Here is a 20,858-nt window from a genome sequence, read left to right as displayed (position 1 = left end):
TGATAAAAATTGATGTCTCATCACTTCACAAATAAGTTTGTTTATTCAACGAACCTCAACCTTCAAAAGAATAACTTTTATTGAACTCCAGTTAGCGTTTACTATTATGTATTCTGTGCTCCAGTATAAAATGTACGAATGATATATGCAATAAATATAATTATTGATGTAAAACGAAATAGAAGAAAATTAAATTATTTGTACGTAAGAGTAATGCTACAGTTACACAATCTTGCTGCGTTTTAACCGTTCTTATAAGCGATACAAGTTTCTCAATTTATAGCATTACTAGCTTATTTTTTTTATTTTCAAAATGTCTCTCAAACTCCGAAAGCATACGTACTTGCGACTCTGTAAAGAGTTCGCATTCGTTGGCAATAAAGAAGTGAAACGGCCACATCAGCATTTCAGTAAACAGAGTAACATCGAGCGATAAAAATCACAAAAAACACCGCCCCAAGCCGAGTTCACGGCAAATTGACACTCCATACGGGGTTTATTTGCTGACTTCCATTACGCGGGCTTATCTCCATGCCACAGACTAAAATATTTGTTTTTACAAAATATTGTATTGTTGATTGTGAATGCTAATCTGCGATAACATGTATTATGTGATTTCAATTGCTTTTTCGCACAATTAGATTTTATACAATAGACTGCGGAAAAAGTTAAGTTTGGTTAGATATCCAATGATAGAATAATAGGTATTATAGTCCGGCTCTAGGACGCATAGATAGTCTACGATTACGATGTACATTTTTTACTTAAATAAAAACAACCTAAATTTATTTAACATTTTATTATAATTATAAAATAAGTGCATCACAATTTTTTTATCCATGTTTTTTCTTTTTCTTCTCTTCTTTCTCCCTCCATTTATTAACCAGGTTTTGGAATTCAATTTGCTCTTCCAAATTTTTCTTCTCGATTTTGCCCCATTGTGTTTTTTCGTCATACCATACGCGATATTTTTCATAATCCTGGAAAATAAAATAGGTAAGTACTTATAAAATATGTGTGGTGATTGAATAACTACGTTGTATTACGGTGAACTACGCGCCTATCGGAGCAATTTATGTTTATAAATGACATTTTTATATATTGTAGGGATGTATGTACTAACAATTTTAGGTTCAGTTTCATTTTGGATAAAGTGTTCATAAATTTCATTAGCCTTTAGTCCGTACGCGGCTATTCTGTAATAAAAAAAGAAGTAGATAAAATTTACATATTGTTTGATTTCGCCATTTACAAACTGCGAAATCAGTTTACAAGCGATTACAAACCTTATAATTCGTTCAGGCGAAAGGAAATGTTCCAAATAGTTTTTCAAATAACCAACTGAATATCCTTGGAGCATATGCGCCAAACTTTGTGTATCCAAAGTTGTCGGTATGATGCGATTCCTAAAATATTTATGATATGAGTAAATTAAATTATTTTGCTTTTATGAATAAATATAAGTGTAAGTAGGTATAATTGGGCAAGAATAATTGAATAATATAGGTATTTACTTACTTTATCATCCATTGTTGCAATACCAAGTGTGTAGTTGTGTAGTTAGTCGGTGGTATCATGACTACATTTGAAAAATGTTTTAATATTAGTTTACTGTTTGTTAACCACGGGTCTATGCAGCTTCCTGAAAACATTTTGATTAGGAATTCGTTATCATACCTAACATACTTTTCATTACTCTGTCATACAATACAGCTTAGCAATACAGCATCAAAGTAGTTTTCTACACATAAATAATAATAATATATACCAGGCAAACGAAAAAAATATGGCTGTATTTAAAAATCACAAAAAAATAAATAATTAGCAACACAGCAAACCGAATTAAAAGATTTTTTTAAAATTTTCGTTTATATTCTTGACGGGTTACAAGGGGTTACATAACAATTTGTCATAATAAAAATGGAATAGATATAAAAAGACATACCAATTAGAGTAATTTTGTCCAAAGCATGAATCTTCTTAATTAATCTTTTAATGATACACTTTTTCAACATGGCCGCATACAAACTGACATCATTAGACTGGGGCTGAAATAGAATAAAAGTAAAACACGAATGAAACTTAAAATAGATTTGAAAAATTAAACACAAGAAGGGATTTAAATGAGATTAAATAATCATATTATTTATTCATACTAAATTAATCACAAGACTCTATTTACAGAGTTGTGCAGTTTGGATCTTTTTCCTTAAAAAAATATAAAGCTCATTTGAAAGAGCTATAAAAATACTAGTTTTTCCGCGGGTTCCGCACAGCTAGTAAACAATAATAAATTATACTTAGTTACATTTTATCTATTACATATAATAAAATCGTAGGAAAGTCAAAACTGTACATTGAATATTTTTTTAAAAGAATACTTGGGCCGTAATCTATAATCGATATAGAAGCCAAAAACATAGTTTTTAGAATTTTTGTCTGTTTGTCTGTTTGTCTGTTTGTCTGTATGTTTGTCCAGGCAAATCTCGAAAAGTACTGCATAGAAAGACTTCAAATTTTGCATGAATATTACTAACAAGTCGGGTGAGGCTTTTTTAAACATATTATCATGCTATCACCTCCGGGGGAGGAGCTGTGAACCTTTATTTTTCTTACGTATTCCGTGTACTACGACAGCGTACAATCTAAAGACTCATATTTAAATGTTGTTTTTGAGTAAGCCACGCTATTATCTAGCTTTACACTATAAAAACTACGTCATTTATGTAATTTTGGCAGAGAAACAGTTAAATTAATCTTAGCAGTATAAAGACAAATTAGAAACAGCGCCATCTATGAAGTGTTATAAAAATCAATCACGTTAACTATTGGAAAATTTGTTTTTGAGTAAGCCACGCTATTATCTAGCTTTACACTATAAAAACTACGTCATTTATGTAATTTTGGCAGAGAAACAGTTAAATTAATCTTAGCAGTATAAAGACAAATTAGAAACAGCGCCATCTATGAAGTGTTATAAAAATCAAACACGTTAACTATTGGAAAATTTGTTTTTGAGTAAGCCACGCTATTTTCTAGCTTTACAGTTGAGACTATAAAAACTACGTCATTTATGTAATTTTGGCAGAGAAACAGTTAAATGAATCTTAGCAGTATAAAGACAAATTTGAAACAGCGCCATCTATGAAGTGTTAGAAAAATCAAACACACGTTAACTATTGGAAATTAATAATCAAATCACGCATATATAAATGTTGTTTGACAATATCTAGATTGACACTATAAAAATTATGCCATTTAAGTAACTTGGGAAGAGAAACATAGTTTAAAGAATGTAAGTTGTATAATGTTAATTTTGTAACAGCGCCATCTATGAGATTTCGTAACAATCAAATCAATTCAGATGTTAACACTACTGAATACACAGTTGGAAATGCTAAGAGCATTTTAAAACTGAAAAAGATGTTTTCTTTGAATCGTAGTTGCTTCATTTATTTATTTTTAATCATTTTACATAATATTTTTTATATTTTATAAATATAATATCATTTTCATTATTTAAGTAGATAAAATAAATTATGTAACGGTTTTATAAGAAAACACAGTATATTTATTAGGCGACGGTGATTTCTTCCAGGCAAAAGATATTCATCAGCTCAATAAAATTGAATAGTATGTTGTTAGTTATTCTTTAGATTCACAATTGTAATGAGCATTTCCGCAAGCAAGTTGTATCGTAGTTTAGATATATCATAGTTTTGACATATTAAAGTTCCAACAAAACCCTCAAATTTTTGAGCAGGGTTGAGCAAGATAATTTGAAAAATGTGCCGTGTTAAGTATTATAGAAAAGGTTAGTTCGTTGGTAATTATTATTTCTTCTTCATTTACATGTTGTTAGTAAAAATAAACTTTGACTAACAGTCAAAGTATATTTTAACTAATACTACTTAATATCTATTATACCTACTTATGTTCAGTATTTATCTGTATTATTCATCATCATCAGCCCATATACGTTCCCAGTGCTGGGACACGGGCCTCCTATGAGGGTACAGGCCATAATCCACCACGCTGGCCAAGTGCGTGTTGGCGGATGACACATGTCATCGAACTTTTTAATTCTTCGACATGTCGGTTTCCTCACGATGTTTTCCTTCACCGTTCGAGCAGTGGTGATGTTACAACATGCGCAGATAAATTGAAAAATCAATTTATTTCCTGCGCGCTCGCCTGGTCTCGAACCCCGGACTTATCGATTCGAAGTCCGAGTTCTCACCACTGAGCCACCACTGCTTATCTGTTGTCTATTGCTTGGTAATTAATATATTTTCATGTCGTATACCTAATTATAAACATAAGTTTGATGTGTAATTAGTTGGATTTATTTTTACACACTCACAGACTTATATTTTATGTTAAAAGAGTGTTAATAGTGTAAATCATGATATTTTTTCACAATTAATAATAATCCTTTTTTCTAATGGTGTTGGCATTAAATTAAACCGCGCTGTCGTTTCGTTCACAAAAAGTGATGTTATGAGGAGCATATTCGGTCCTCATATCATAAAAAATCTGTGCGAAAACAATAAACACGTGTGAGGCCCTCACGGCAGATCGGGGCGGTCTGACGCGAAGTGGGGACAGCGTTGTCACTGTATCACTCTTGCCACGCTGTTCAACAGACTTATTCGATAGTTCAGTTTTGTGTTAAGACCGCTGTGACAACCAACCCGTGAGACAACCAAATCCGGTCTCCCCTACTATCCCGTGAGACCGAAACCCTCACTGAGAGGGTATGACGTCTCACAGCTGATCGCAAACGGCATATTGTACTATCCCGTGAGACCGAAACCCTCACTGAGAGCGGAATTACGTCTCACTACTGATCACGACAGTCATATTTTATCTCGAGAATCTGAAACTTTACTCAATATGAAGACCGTTTGACAAATGATAGGGTGCATCATAATATTATTCGATCTCTTGAAGATGAACATGAGTATAAGCAATGACTAGAGTAGGGACGCGAATATTACAATTATATGAGACAAGAACGATTAATAAGTTTGTTTAATAATAATAATAATAAGGGCGTAGGGATGTGACGACCCCATCGCCCACGGTTGGAATATCTATTGTCTACGTGACAATAGATATTCCACCCGTGCAATCAGTCAACCCGCAGGACACCTTGTGGCGGGGTGTCGGGGAGTAGCGACCCCGCGGGAACCGAGTGCTCCCGGGGGAGGCCCCTGTCTTCATCTCCGGCTCGCCTTCAGCGGCCGGTCGGAGTGAAGCCTGACGAGGACAGGACCCCCACCTCTGGCTTGCCTTAACCGGCCGGCCAGAGTGGAGTCGCGAGAGCTTTTAGCTCGAAGGGTGGATGCGAAGCGTAAGTGGCGAGTGGGCACGTGATGCTGGACCCTCAGGGAGCGCGTGATCGTAGTTTAAAGTCCAGGGACGCCTCTCCACCCTTAGCTGCTCACAATATGTTGCCCCCTTGTCGCACTATTGCAGCGACTTATTTCGGGGGCCCATACAGTGAGAGGGCGAGTCACCACCTGCCAACATATTTTTACTTTCTTTTAGTAGAAAGGCAGGTGCCATAGTTTCCCATAGTCCTCAGTACCAGTCCATTTAGCATCCCAATCCATAGCCCAATCATTAAATTTCCATACCCTGCAATAGTCCTACATCGGCCGCGGACTGCCCAGGGCTGTATCTCTATAGTGCAGTCATGGGCAGGCTGCGGCTGGTGTCCCACAACACATTAAAATTCTCGAAAGGGCCTCTGCGTGTTGGATCCGTGTCCCCACGTAAGCCTTCCAAAGATCCGGGTACTGTCCTTCTGGTGGTACCCGAGTATTATGGAAATGAGAAACATAATAATAATAAATCTTGATACTCATCACATACTCGCGGAACAACAAAAGGGTTGTAGAAAAAATAGACAGGGTTGTAAGGAACAGTTAACTATAGACGCAATCGTAATGAAACAGGCACATACCAAAAATAGAAACATTCACACTATGTACATTGATTACAAGAAGGCGTTTGATTCTATTCCTCACAGTTGGTTACTTCAAATTCTAGAACACTATAAAATTCATCCTATGCTTCAATCATTTCTAGGTACAGCCATGCTTCATTGGCAAACAAAGCTTAAATTACAATATCAAAATGTATCATTAACTACAGAATCGATTAAAATTCAAAGAGGTATCTTCCAGGGAGATGCCCTCAGTCCACTGTGGTTTTGCATTGCCCTTAATCCATTGTCAGAATTACTAAATAACACTAATTTAGGTTTTAAATTAAAACATAATGGTTCATACTTCACTCTTTCACATTTACTATATATGGACGATATCAAAATATACGCCACAAATAGCCAGGAACTTAAAAAACTTGCAGACATTACACAGACATTCTCTACAGATATTAAAATGCAATTTGGGGTGGACAAGTGCAAAATACATTCAGTTATTAAAGGAAAATCACAATATAATACATATTTACTTGATAGCGGTGAGCAAATTGAACCCATGGACGAATACAGTACATATAAATATTTAGGTTTCCATCAGTCAAGGCAAATTCATCAAAAACGGGCGAAATTAGATTTAATAAAAAAATTTAAAGTAAGACTTAACCAAATATTACGAACACAACTTCATTCACGCAACACTGTTAAAGCTATAAACTCCTACGCGATACCAGTTCTTACCTACTCTTTTGGGATTATAAATTGGTCCCAAACAGATTTATTAAAATTACAACGTATAATCAACACACACATGACAGCACACAGAAAACACCATCCCAGGACATGCATACAACGCCTTACATTGCCACGCTGCGATGGAGGGCGTGGTTTAATTGACATTCAGAATTTGCACAATAATCTAATAGTAAAACTAAGAACATACTTTCAAATCATGTCAGAGCATTCACAATTACATAAATACGTTACAGAAATAGACACTAAACTAACACCACTAAATTTAAGTAATAAAAACTTTCAGCCCAAATTATACAATAAACAACAGAAACTGAATTCGTGGTCACAGAAATCTCTACATGGGAGACATCATGCCGACCTTGGTCAACAACACGTGGATAGAGATGCATCGAACGAATGGCTGAAGCGTGGCGAACTTTTCCCGGAGACTGAAGCTTTCATGATCGCCATTCAGGATCAAGTCATAGATACCCGCAATTATCAAAAACATATCATCCGCATTCCTAACTTGCCAACTGATTTGTGCAGAAGATGTCATAGTAGCTCGGAAACTATCCAACATATCACCGGTGCTTGCAAATCCATAGTACAAACGGACTACAAACATAGACACGATCAGGTGGCAGCGATCATACATCAAAATCTGGCTCACAAACATTCCTTTGTTTCCAAAAAAATCGCCTACTACAAATATAAGCCTAACACAATCCTCGAAAATGACTCTATTAAAATTTACTGGGATAGAACAATCATTACAGATAAGACTATACATTTTAACAGGCCGGACATAACAATATTTGACAAAACTAAAAACACAGTATTACTAATTGATATAGCAGTATGTAACACACACAATCTTCTTAACACATACACTGAAAAAATGTCAAAATACATTGAGCTCGCTACTGAAATTAAACGACAATGGCAAGTACACACTGTTAACATCATCCCCATTGTAATATCTACAACCGGTGTCACCCCAAAGTCACTCATTTCAAATCTGAAAATACTCCAAATGCCGTTATCTACACTTTCACTTATACAAAAAGCAGTCATTCTTAACACCTGTCGTCTCACAAGAAAATTTCTTAACAATACACCCACATCTACTTAAGTATCATGTAAACCAATGCACTTGGCTCAGGCCCGTGTATTAGTTTTAATTTGACCCTCGAAAGAGGAGAAAAAATAAATATAAAGAGATAAATAATAATAATATATTTTATTTGCAGATATTTATCCATATTTGTGTTAGTATACATTAATCTTACAAACTATGTTAGTAATACATAAATTATAAAATTAAAATTCCATACAAATTAAAATCATACAATTAAAAAAACAAGATTAAAACCATTAAAAATTATCCAAATTATCCATTATCATAATTATATTGCATACGATGTAAATTTGCCCACCGCTTAAGGAATGGACCGTCTACTTTCTCAATTAATGTCTTCAGAATACCATTGGAACTCTCACGCATTCTCCTCATCATAGATGCTGCTCTTTTCCTCATTATCGCGTAAAAATCGTCGGTCTGGCAATTTGCAAACATCTGAGACGCGCTACAGAAGCGCGGAAGCCCCAATAGTACTCTGAAGCCATTATTATATTGTACACGTAGGACATTGTAAGCCCGCCGCGTAAAAGATAGCCATAGACTGCAAGTATAAAATGTTTGACAGTACGCCGTAAGTACCGCCGCAGTGATAAAGTAATTTTAACCTGCGGAGAACAACGAGCAAATTTCCGTGCTAGCATATTGCAGCGGACTGCCAATGCCCTACGCTCCCTCTCAATATCTTGTATATCATTCATATCTTCTGTCACAATATGCCCTAGATATTTAAACTCTCCTACTTGTTTAAGAGGACTGCCATTAATATACACAGGTGGTATGTCATGTACAGGGACTCCCTTACTTTTAAACACAAGAAGTTCGCATTTTTTTACATTATATACTAGACCATGAGAAGCTGCATATGACTCACAAATTTTAATGAGCTGCCTGAGAGCACCAATTGATGGACTCAGCAAGACCATATCATCCGCGTAACTAAGATTATTTATAGTTAGTCCATCGATAGAACACCCGATACCAGTCTTGCTGAGTTCATCAATCAGCTGGTTCACATATATGTTAAAAAGTATCGTAGACGTCAGGCCGCCTTGTCTAAGGCCGCACTCTAACACATATCTATCAGAATACTCCCCCGCCCATCTGACTGAGTTAAACTGGTTGTTATACCAATATTGCAACACTCTAATAATCTCAAAAGGAACTTCAAGATATCTTAGTTTTTCCCATAGCTTTTCGTAAGAAACACGATCGTAAGCCTTAGACAGATCAAGAAAAGCTGCGTAAACAGGTGTCTTCCTGTCTGTGTAATATTTTACAGTCTGTTTTAATGTTAATATAGCATGCTCTGTGGAGAGGCCGTGCCTAAACCCAAACTGCGCATCGTTAAAGTTTACATATTTTTGGAGGCGTCGATCGAGCAAGTAGTCAAAAACTTTGCCAAGAATCGCGGCTAGTGAGATTGGTCGGTAATTACCTTTATCTCCGATATCACCCGATTTGTTTTTAACTACTGGAACGACGACGCTCTCCATCATGTCTGCAGGCAGATAGGAATGACGAATACAAAAAGTATACAACATTGCTAGGACTCTGTAAATATGTTGTCCCGCGTTTAAAAGATGTTCTACGCATAAACCATCGTGCCCGGCTGCTTTACCTTTCGCTAGATTTTTTACAGCGAACATAACATCACTGGCATTAAAAGATAATGCACTTTCTTTTATAGGTAAGCTAGCATTAGACATCCGCTGGGACGACGGTGTATTTGGATGTACATGAAAATAATCTTTAAATATATTTGCTATACCTTTTGGATCCGTCTCCCCATCGACACTCATAGGGAGGCCCGCCCTACAATTCAATTTGTTAGTGGCTTTCCAAAACTTCTTAAAATTTTTATTTTTATGCAAATCTGCTATAATATCCATTTTAACCTGATCGCTATTATTCTGATAGTATTTTAACTTATTTTTAAACTTACTTCGGCTCTTTCTCATATCTTTATAAATATTTCCACAGAAAGGCATGCCACACGCTTTCCAAATCAAAAATTTACTGCGCGCCTCCCTATGAGCGTCCTTTACATATCTATTCCATCCTACAATATGTCTACGCTTACGATACAATCTAGTTTGTTTACTCAATATTGCAGCATCTTGTAAAATATATATTATTTTATAATACAACTCGTCAATAAAAAATCTATGCTCCTTATCATAACACATATTATCACAACAAATTCTCAATTGGCAAGAAAGATCAATATTTTTAAGGGCTGAGTTACATATTTCAGAATACTCGTCTACATTTATATCCTCATTCCAATGTACTGTATTGCATTTTTGTGAAGCTACATCGTGACTATTTATTTTTATTCTTAAACCATATATATTGCAATTAATGACTAATGGAAAATGATCAGACCAATAAACGTCACTACGCACCTCCACATTTGAAATAGATAGCCAAGCTGACTCAGATGTTAAACAATGGTCGAGCCAGCGACAACAACCATGCGCATCGCTTATAAAAGTAAAAGTATTGCTATCTAAACCAAGCTTAATTACATCTGCACATTTCCATTGTTGATCTGAACAAAAATTAAACAGTTCCTTACCAAAGAGTTCACCTGGGTGGGCATTAAAGTCTCCCAAAATATAAACCGATTCAATGTCACACATTTCCACCATGGCAACAATTTCACTCAAGCACTCGTTAAATTCCACTATATTGTCTAAGGAGCATGTAGGCATATAAACACTGAATATTAGCATTTCACGATTCGACACTATGCCTTTTATTGCCACTATGCGATCACTAGAGCATGATACAACCGACACAGAACTGAAGAAGTTTTTACGCCACAGAAGCGCAACGCCACCATACGGCCTGCCTCTTAACAGACCGTCTCCGAGATTCACACTTGATTTCCCAGTATATGAAAAATTATTATGTATATCTCCAAGTGTAGGTATATCACTTGGCAAGAGCCATGTTTCCTGAAGGGCAATAATATCCGCTGAGTCACACAGCGCCTTAATACATCCACTAGACCTCTTGGATCCTTTACAATTAAAACTTATTATACTCATATTGGCATTATTATCCATTATTTGAAAATTTATTTTCCTCCATATTACTTCGAAGAGCCGGGTCCTTAGATTTAAAATAGACATAGCGCCGAAACGCTACACCCATTGGCCAAATATTTTCGTCCATGAATAGAGATAATTTACTTCTAGGTATATCAAATTTGAAAGCTTGGTATTGTTTATTATTTTTCATTGAAATTTTAGAAAGCTCAACTCGTACCATAGTTTTGTCAAAAATATATTTTTCTATATCATCCACTTCAGCGGCCTTATCTACGTTATATATATAGAATGGTATCTTAATGTCCGCAGCCTTAAAACTGCCACCGATATTGGAGTCGCCTTTACCCTTACTAGCAAAAAACCTATTTTTCGTTTTATTTTTGTATGACACCTTAGTCCACTCGCCTTCACTTTGTTTCGTGTAATCATTGGAAATCATAACGTCTGCAAACGTTTTTTGTTTTGGTTTGTTCATTCGCGGTGATAAGCCCAACCGCTTTGTACTTATATCCATAAATTTAGCTGTATTATTAGGCGACACAGTAGCATGATGCGGCTGACGATCGCTTATACAATTCTGCGCGTGCAAGAGTGAGATATCTTGATTCGCCTGCGATGTTATACATGTCTCACTATCTGCGGAAACCGGTTCGTTACAAACCACAGCGCGCCTCCCAGCGCACGACCCGTCCGGCTGATAGCAACAAGCGCTCTTTGCAGGAGTGAGAGAAACAGGTATATCCGTGTGACCTTGAGCGGACAGTGGCCCTGACGGTTGGATGTTATTATAGCAACTTATGGCTGGTTCACACTTTGATTAGTGCGAGTGCAGGTGATGAGTAGTACTACGTGTGGACAGCGACTGTTTAGTGCGAGTGTTTAGTAGGCTGTGTAGTAAAGTGAATAGAAGCGTGTTCTATTTTTTTGCGAGTGGACTGCGAGTAGCCACGTCCCGCGCGCCCTCCCTTCCCCCTCACTCGCAGCGTGCCTGCACTCGCACTAATCAGCGGCACTCGCAGTCAATTGGACACTACTCGCACTACACACCTGCACTCGCACTAATCACCTGCACTCGCAGTCAATTGGACACTACTCGCACTACACACCTGCACTCGCACTAAACACCTGCACTCACACTAATCAAAGTGTGAACCAGCCATTAGATCCGTTATTTTATTTAAATTGCCGATGTTTTTTTGCAACTTCTCCACGCTTTCTTTCATTGCGAAATTACTTTTTATGTATTCAATATCTTGTTTTAATATTAAAATGTCTTTTAGAAGCCTTGTCGCGTCTATATGATCAAATGTAATAGGCGGGAGTTTTCGTAACTCCCGGGCTACAAAAATTGGCACTATATCAGGATCCACAGATTTTAGAAGATTAATAATGTCTTCCACATCACGGGCCGTTTTACCCTTATTCTTACGTTGTGTCATCCGTTTTGAATTGGGTAAGGCTTGTTGTAAAAGCGATTTTGCACAAGTTATTTCTTCGTCACTAAAGCTTCCAACACATAATTGCACCAAACTTATATTATCCATAACGTCTATTTTGTTTTGAATAAAACAAAGCACTTCGCTAATCACAATATTACAGGTATTGCATTTCACTAAATTCGACGACATTGCGTACGCGCAGCAGAGGTTAATAACCTCCCGACCGGGTCAATGACACATCCGATCGCCACGACGTCTCGGCGCGAACTCCATTATTAATGAAAGATTAAGAATTGAAACTATTCGGTCTCTGGAAACGGACGAATAGCAAGAGGCCGGCCGTCTTACTGCAGACAGATTTCGTCATAGTCTTAATGACTTGAGGTAAACAATCTACGAATTCGGTGGTGTGGTCTGACAAATATAAAAGTGGGTTTGCTTATAACCTCACAATTGATTACAGATCATCTTCTGTAAAGGCGTAGTATGTTCTTTTTGTAATGCTTTAAAGTGTAGTAAGGAGTCGGCTTTCATTTGAAGATACACCGGAACCTTTGAAATCACTACTTTTAGAGGAACATACTGTGCAATGTAAACTGTTATTAGACAATATTCGCTCTTATAGTAGCGCGTTTCAAATGATCCTTTGGTGCTCAATAATTATAAGAAGGTCCGTTCATGCTTACTTTTAAGATACAAGGTCAAGTTTACCATTTGATAGGATCCCTTTTGCCTGTAGGCCAACCTAAGTTTGTTTAAATACCTATATTTTGTATTCGACTACAACGAATAGTGGAATACAAGAAATCAATATTTCTCAAATTTAAAACTGAACTCATTTCACAATTTTAGAACAGGTTAATTCGTATGTATGCAGTTTTAAATCGACATTAGAAGCTTTTCCTCAAGATGGTGATATCGGCACTCAGGAACTCCCTGGACGTGTTATAACGCCCAGGCCACAGTATTACAAATTTTTCCTAAAATAGAGCAACGAATGTATTTTCGCATAGCAACGGAGGGGAACTCGCGGGGGGTCAAGTGACGCGTCACGCGGGCCACTTACCACAAACATGCTTAGTTTGTGGTACCGAGCGCGAAAGAAAGTCATCGTGTTTTTAGTAAAGTTAACTAACGTAATTTAATACTTAAGTACATATTCTATATAATGGTGTGCTCAAACTGTTAATCTTCATTTAATTTAGATTATTATATTTTGATACTAAGTAATGTAGAATTTAAATCACATTCATTCATGTTTTCTTCAGATTTTAAGATTTTCTTATCAGTGTTCAATTTTAATGTAAGTAGTTAAATTTTATAAGAGACAATAATTAAGAACATTAAAAAATAAAGTGTCACGTATTTTTTTAAACGACGAATGACGAAAAACGACCTAATCGCGGACGAAGTCGCGGGCAACAGCTAGTTTATTAATAAAGACTTATTGAATCTTTTACCCTCACAACCACAATCAGGTAGGTACTTACCAAAACCTTAACATATTTAAGATCCTACAAATAAATGCGAAAGTTTGTGAGGATGTGTATGTGTGTGTTTGTTACTCTTTCACGAAAATATTACTGAACCGATTACAATGAAATATAGTACACTTATGGAGGGTAACTTGGATTAACACATAGGATAGGTTTTATCCCGGAAATCCCACGGGAACGGGAACTATGCGGGTTTTTCTTTGAAAACGCGGGCGGAAAGCTAGTATCTAATAATAGATACGTGAAGAACTCACTTACCTTTCTGTAATATAGTCTGTGGACATGTCTGATGTATATTATCGATGGTTGTGTAGTTTTTGCACAACTTATTAAAGCAGCGATAATTTCCTTCACAGTCTCTACTGGCTCTTCATTCAATTCAAGAAGATTTAAGTCGTATAAAGTTGCATCTGTATAAAAGAACAGAGCATTACGAATGACGGTGCAAAATGCAGTCTAATTGTTATAAAAAAAACATAAACATAAGATTATAGTGATATAATTGTAATGTACCTAATAGGTATTTAATATTTATTTAGCATTTAGTTTATTTTAATTATGACTTTAAATTGTTTAAATAAATTCTGCCTTTCGAATTTATTCAGAGTAAAGAGTTATCTAGTTACAAATTTACAAATAAGTTTAACTGTTTATTGATGCCATGACGTGAATTAAAGTTGTCTTTCCACTGTTCCTAGGTCCAACTAGAAGGATTCTTTTAAATCCATGCGTCACTTCTCGGCACTTCTCCCACCAAATGGAAAGCATTTCTCCTCCAAGAGGTTGGACAACTCTATAAATAATTAATATTATTAAGCTATTGCATAGCTTCTATCGCGGGCCTTGAGCGCGGGGACCGAATCCAGAAATTCCGTAACGAAAAAACCTCACGCTCACCACTCCGACGGGCGCGGAGCCCGGAGGTGTGGCTTGAAGGCATAGGCCATAGCATGCAATAGCTTACCGCGGCAGTCCCCGAGTGCCAACTGCCACACGTCTTTTTTTAAATAATCATTATGTTTCAGTATTTTCTAGTTTGTCAACGCGCCACCAACGTATTTAACGTTACAATCTCTATCATTTCAATACTCTAATTTTATTTTTATCTTTAAAATATAAATGATTTCAACGTACTAATTTTATTTATTAATTTAGATACTAACCTAAGATCACATTTTAAATCGTCCCCGGCAAATTTATATTCTGCTAAGAAATCTTCGAATCTGGTTTTTGGGTATTCCAGCAGGATACCTTTGGAAACAAGATTCTGAAACAATATATTCTAGGCCTAATACCTTCAGAACATTCAAATTTAAAAATGTAATAAAAAAGTAGTTACGTAGGTACCTACTATTAGTTTTTCCAAAATGATTTCCTCATTTACTGCTTTGACCTTGTGATTTTTCTTAGGCCGTTTTACTTTTTGTTTGATATTTTCTGGCATTTGTTCTTCATTTCTTGCATAATCCTCTTTTAAAGCTTCCTTTAATTTCTTGAGTTCCTCTCTAGCATAATTTGTTAGCATTAATAAAATGAGTCGTTTACTTATTTTTAATTTTACATTAGGTAAGATTTATTTTATTTCAATACCGCATATCCTCGTCAATGGTATTTAAAATTTCATGTTTAGCTTCAGCATATAAATTATTGACATCAATATCCTTTAAGTATCCTTCTTTATTTTCTTTACAATTTCGTTCATCTAAATATATCCATTTCGTTTTATATTCTTCAACAGCCTAATACAAATATAAAATATTTAATATTAGATAATATTGTGTATTATTTTTATTCAAAATATTGGCACTAAATAAATTAAGGTACCTTAACAAGTCGTTGTATTTTCTTAGATTTTGGGTAATGATATCCAGGATGCATCTTTGGATTTTTCATAATTTTCTTTAATAATTCAGCTTCTTTCTTCTTTTTTCTAATTTCTTCCCTTTTCAAAATAAATTCTTCCCGCTTTGCTTCCATTTTCTCCCATTTTCGCTTAAAGTGTTCATAAAAAAAAATGTATGCGTGTACTAGAGTACACACGTAAGAAGTGAAACTTCTTTATGACCTTAAAAATGTCACGAGTATGGCGTAACGCAAAAATGTCACACGTACGGCGTAACGCAAAAATGTCACGCGTACGGCGTAACGCAAAAATGTCACGCGTACGGCGTAACGCAAAAATGTTACACTAAATTTTTGTCCAACCCCGATAAAGAAGTTTCACTTCAATAAATCATGGAGCAAAAATGTTATACCTCTAAGTGAATCGTATGCATCATTTAAAAAATTTAAACTGTTATTTACCTCAGTTGCTGTTTTATTTTTATTGGCTTTTTTCTTTTCCATATACGCTTTATATTCCTCTATCCACTCAGATGGGGATGATTCTTCTTCTTTAAGAATAATGCTCAAACCTCCTTGGTTTTCTTTCGGTATATCTAAGAAAAACTTCGCTTCGTCAAACCTAAAATAATTTAAATTTTTATCTATTCATGATTTGTCTGATAGCTTAACTACTACTGATTCGTACCATTTTTTAAACCATTCTCGGATGTATTCACGAAAATCGTCAGCAATATCGTCCCTTTTTCTTTTTAAAAAATTATTTTTAATTTCTTCACATTCAACCAGCCACAGTGCATTCAATTCTTTATATTTTTGCGATCTGTCGAATATCATCTGAAATGTCAAACATTAATTAACTAATCGAATTAATCTACGGAAGTAATAAACGAAACGTAGTAATTAATTAAACTATACAATACCCTTTGTTTATCTATTTTAATTTCATTATCATCTAATTTTTTACAAATTTTAATTCCCATCAATTCATCATATCGATCGTCTCTTATTCTTTTCCGTTTAATTTGAAAATATATTCTGGAACACAGAAAAAGTTTAACGTAAAAGTAATAAAGTAAAGAAATACTAAAGTAAAAGATTACCTTAAAACTTTTTGAATAATTATTGCAGCTTTTTCCCTTATCTGTAATCGTGCTGAGGGATTTAACGTTCCTTTCAACTCTTTCTCCCACAAATACCGTTTATGTTTTTGCCACGTTATTTTTTGAATTAATTGCCTGTAATAAATTGAAAACTATGTGTGTATTTTGTTGTAACTGTATTTCGAATGTAAGTTTACTGTCGAAATACTGAATGACTTATTAACTGTAATATAATTCTATAAAGAAATAACATTATAATGCTTACCTTGATTTTTCATGAGCCTGTATAAGAGCGATTAAATGTTTTCTATGCAGCGTTTCTTCTGAAATGATTTCCTCGACTTCGTAAATAGCTCCAATATTTATACCATGTTTTTTGTCACTTTCCTCTATTACGTCTGTTTCATTCCACCAATCGCCATTATTTTCATCAATTATCGTTTCATCAAACTCATTCAAATCTGAAATTTAAAGAATTATAATGATAAATTGTATATTGCATCGCTCTAACTTAATTACTCCAGATAATATCTATCATAATAATATTTATTAGTTAAATATCAACCTTCTTCTTCTTTTATTTCGCGTGCTTTCTGAAAGGCCTCATTAATTATAAGCTGTATATTTTCTGGGCGCTCGTATTTTTCTTTTATATCATGTAATTCAGCATCGTAAGGTGTGAGTTTGTGTTTTATTAAACCTCCACCTATAAATTGGTAATAACTTCCTTCATGTTTTCGTAGTTGTTCTTTCAACTCGAGGATTCTGTAAATTATTTTTCGTTATTTTTTATGATATAACCTGCCTTTTATTGGACAAATATAACTAAAAAATATAATAAAATAACTGGACAGATTATTTTCAAATTCAATTATAATGTTAAGTTTAACTGACATCCTTTTTATCTAAGTTCATTTCGTGCTGGTTGAAGGCATCTTTCAAAACTAAACATTAAATTTAAAGTCATTGAACATACCGTCCCACAATAGCCTTAACAATAGCGTGAATATCTTCAGATTTCTGCACTTGTAAGTTCTGCTGTGAGCACTCTAGAGCTTCGTTGTAACAAGCTATGTAACAGCCAAGCATGCCGGATAGTTTGAGAGCCGCGTCACACCAACTTTTGTCGTGAAATTTAGTTTCCTGGAATGTAAGATATATATATATATCTTAGATATAACTTATACAGCTAATTGTACTGAATACCTATACAGTATATTATTGTATACCTATTAGGTCCTGTTAACTATCATGTGATGATGGGCTAGATAATATAGGCAGCAATTAGACATAGTAAAAGGCCCTACCTATCTAGTCTATATTCTCTCAAAGTTTTATGAGGAACAAATGTTTTCATGAATAGCTTTCAAACCCATGTTATGAAGGCACATAATATGTTGTATGCAAAAATATGAATAGAATATTTTCCGTGTCTTTCTAACCTGATACTCAATATCTAAATACAATATTTGTTCCAGTTTGCGAAGCGTTTTTTTCCATTGTTTGAAATAGTATTCACTAGACATTTTGGATATCAAACTTTAGTTTTTGTTGCAGCAAAGAAATCGTGAATTTTAGTACTGTGATATTTGTGTATTCTAGAGGGTTATGAAATAAATTATAAAACATTGTTTTTCATTCCATTAACGAAATACATATTAAATTTTTATGTAGGTAGGTAGGTATTATATTAGATATTTGATCGTCCGGTGCAATCGAAGTTTTACTTTATTGAAAATGATTGATAATCCTTTTGAGATTTACAAGAATATCAATCATTAATTTTATAAACCTGTCTTATGAAAATGAACAAATTAGAGAAAACTATTTCACCGAAGCGATCCTGCGTTTTTCATATCAGAAACATCTCTCGAATACAACGTTCAGGAATACCATTCCAAAGGTCAATAACCCTAACAAGAAAATATTGGCGTAACCCTAATATCTCTACGAGGTGTTTAACAGCGCCGTTTAGTGGAAGCAAAGGGCAAACGATCACCATTACGTGTTATCATCTCCAACGGAAACCCCTACATCATACCCGATGAGGGAAATAAGCGATCGCACTTGACGGCTACGTCCTTTGATGTTTTTCCACGAATTTGACAACCCTATCTTGTGAATATTGCTATATTATTTTCCACTTTACACGTTGGATATAAGATTGAAAATCCCATGATTAATATTTGTGTTTATGATATTTTGTAAATTTCAATGTTGTGTATACGTATGTAGAGCGTTGCCAAGATGAAATATACTTTTTTACTTTAGTTTTAAAGTCTAAATTTATTTGATATTTGCTACAAATGGTACCTACACAGAACAGCAGCCGATATACATTTAAAAATAAAATATTTTTTCAAATGTTCGCAGAAGCAATAAAAATGTGTATAAACATTTGGCCTTTGTACTGTGAAACATTAATAGATTAAACGTTTTAAATTAACCTATTTTTTTTCCTTTATAACACTTCAACGACATAATTATATTAAATATTAAAAGCGAATGAAGCTTTATATAACAATTATAACTTCGAGGAATAGTATTACAATCCGTATTTATCTGTATATACTATACACATTTTGTAAAGATGAAAATTGTGTAGACGCAAGACGTTAGCTGCTCTATTGTCTCTATCGTTAGAACTACTGAACAAAACTATGTATGATGACATAAGATAAATTAGTTTTATGAAATCAGATGTAACTTTTTGAATAATATTAGTTAGTATATAATCCTTTAGGTCATGTCAAATAAAACTTTGTTATAAAAATACCAGACAACAGAAAAAGTTTTCTTTGCTAAGGTTTATGTAATATGTTTACGTATGTACCATGTTGGAATTATATGCAAAAATTAATAAATTATTATGAGTATAGTAACTCATTTGACCTTTTTTGTAAGTATAAAATAACCGCCACCCGTTAATATTTGTTCAGTCCTGTTTTAATTTGTGAACAGTACACAAGTATAATATAGTAAAATAAAAGGTGATAAAGTGAAGTGAAGTATTATTTTATACCCTAACCTCCTACATACCATAAGTCAAAGGTAATTTGCATACGATTTTTGATTTCTAATATAGTCTGTTCAGAGATGTCGCAGTCCAATAATATTCTAAAATTGTATGCATGTTTCAACAGCAGCAACAACCTTGTAAGCTTTAAAAAAATATAATTAACATTGAAGTTGAACACAAACTTATTTCTGTAGCCTGAATGGTGAAGGTTGTTAATTTGAAAATGTTCAAAATACATATATAATTTTATAAACCTTTTACAATATTCTGAACGTGTTTTATCGTCAGGCAGCGCGGCTTCCGGTTGCGCGCAATGGCGGCCATCTTGTCACCGGAAGTAGTAAAGCCTTCCGTTGCACCTTCCCCCGAAAGCGTCGTTCTTAAACGTTAATTTATGAAATACTTATTGCTTGTATTTTGTGTATAGAAATGTGATCATAATTTACCAAATTTTTGATAAATACATAATTATGTTTTACTCCTACTATGACTATAATATGAAGATAGAGCTTACGGGTTATTTACTGTCACAAAAAAGGTCTACCTAATGAAAAAGTAAAAAAAAATCTATACATACAATCAAACACGAGGCTGTTCATATACTTTGTCAAAAAGTTATATTTGAGTATCCAAGTTATGTAGGCGCGCAGAAATTGTAAATTATTAAAAAATACATGAACCCTCAAAGGAATAGGTAATCGACACGCTAATGGAATCCATCAAACGCCCTCATAAGAGATCTCATAAAAATTCGATACATCCTCGGGGAAGGAAAATAAACTATTTTGCATGCAATATTGTGATGTTGGCGCGAGGGCTCGGATGAGTTTTCCTTGTGTAAAACATTTTATGCGTATTTTTTTAGCTTTGAAGTGGGTACGGGACTTGGGAGTGTAGAGTTTTAATGAATATATGTATTAGCTTAGCGCCATCTAGCGACCCATATTACAAATATGTCAATTTTTTTTAAATTAAATATGTAGGCAAGATATACATTTTTTTTTCTAATGCAATAATATGTAGCTATCTGTCAAAAAATAACATATGGAATCTTCATTATGAAAACATCCCTTG

General features: G+C 34.6%; 1 protein-coding gene across 1 annotated transcript; it reads right to left on the bottom strand.

Moving 5' to 3' along the window:
• Window positions 1–832: 832 nt before the first annotated feature.
• Window positions 833–18,291, bottom strand: LOC149484998 (uncharacterized). The gene is made up of 19 exons (XM_089699713.1): window positions 18,208–18,291; window positions 17,742–17,908; window positions 17,331–17,530; window positions 17,031–17,226; window positions 16,766–16,900; window positions 16,586–16,700; window positions 16,351–16,499; window positions 16,125–16,284; window positions 15,645–15,812; window positions 15,411–15,559; window positions 15,172–15,325; window positions 14,984–15,087; window positions 14,468–14,613; window positions 14,079–14,230; window positions 1,946–2,048; window positions 1,519–1,642; window positions 1,287–1,406; window positions 1,124–1,196; window positions 833–980 (listed from the first exon to the last, which is right to left on the bottom strand). Exons 1-19 carry the CDS (start codon window positions 18,289–18,291, stop codon window positions 834–836), a joined length of 2,646 nt encoding a protein of 881 aa, XP_089555839.1. The 3' UTR covers window position 833.
• Window positions 18,292–20,858: the final 2,567 nt, after the last annotated feature.

The sequence above is a fragment of the Colias philodice genome, chromosome 10 (genome assembly GCF_061535455.1).
Source record: "Colias philodice isolate Cphi_HAF_F1 chromosome 10, ilColPhil1 Martin Lab GWU primary, whole genome shotgun sequence".
Classification (NCBI taxonomy): Eukaryota; Metazoa; Arthropoda; class Insecta; order Lepidoptera; family Pieridae; genus Colias; species Colias philodice.
The sequence above is the reverse complement of the archived record's forward strand: the minus strand, read 5'-3'. Positions and strand labels throughout refer to the sequence as shown.

What these genes read in the sequence shown, in the direction of transcription:
- LOC149484998 (XM_089699713.1), bottom strand. Translation starts at nt 18,291, where the DNA reads ATGTCTAGTGAATACTATTTCAAACAATGGAAAAAAACGCTTCGCAAA. An exon ending in TTAAAATAGATAAACAAAGG is followed by an intron (nt 16,500 to 16,585) that starts GTATTGTATAGT and finishes TTGACATTTCAG; the next exon opens with ATGATATTCGACAGATCGCA. An exon ending in ATGAAACTGAACCTAAAATT is followed by an intron (nt 981 to 1,123) that starts GTTAGTACATAC and finishes TTTATTTTCCAG; the next exon opens with GATTATGAAAAATATCGCGT.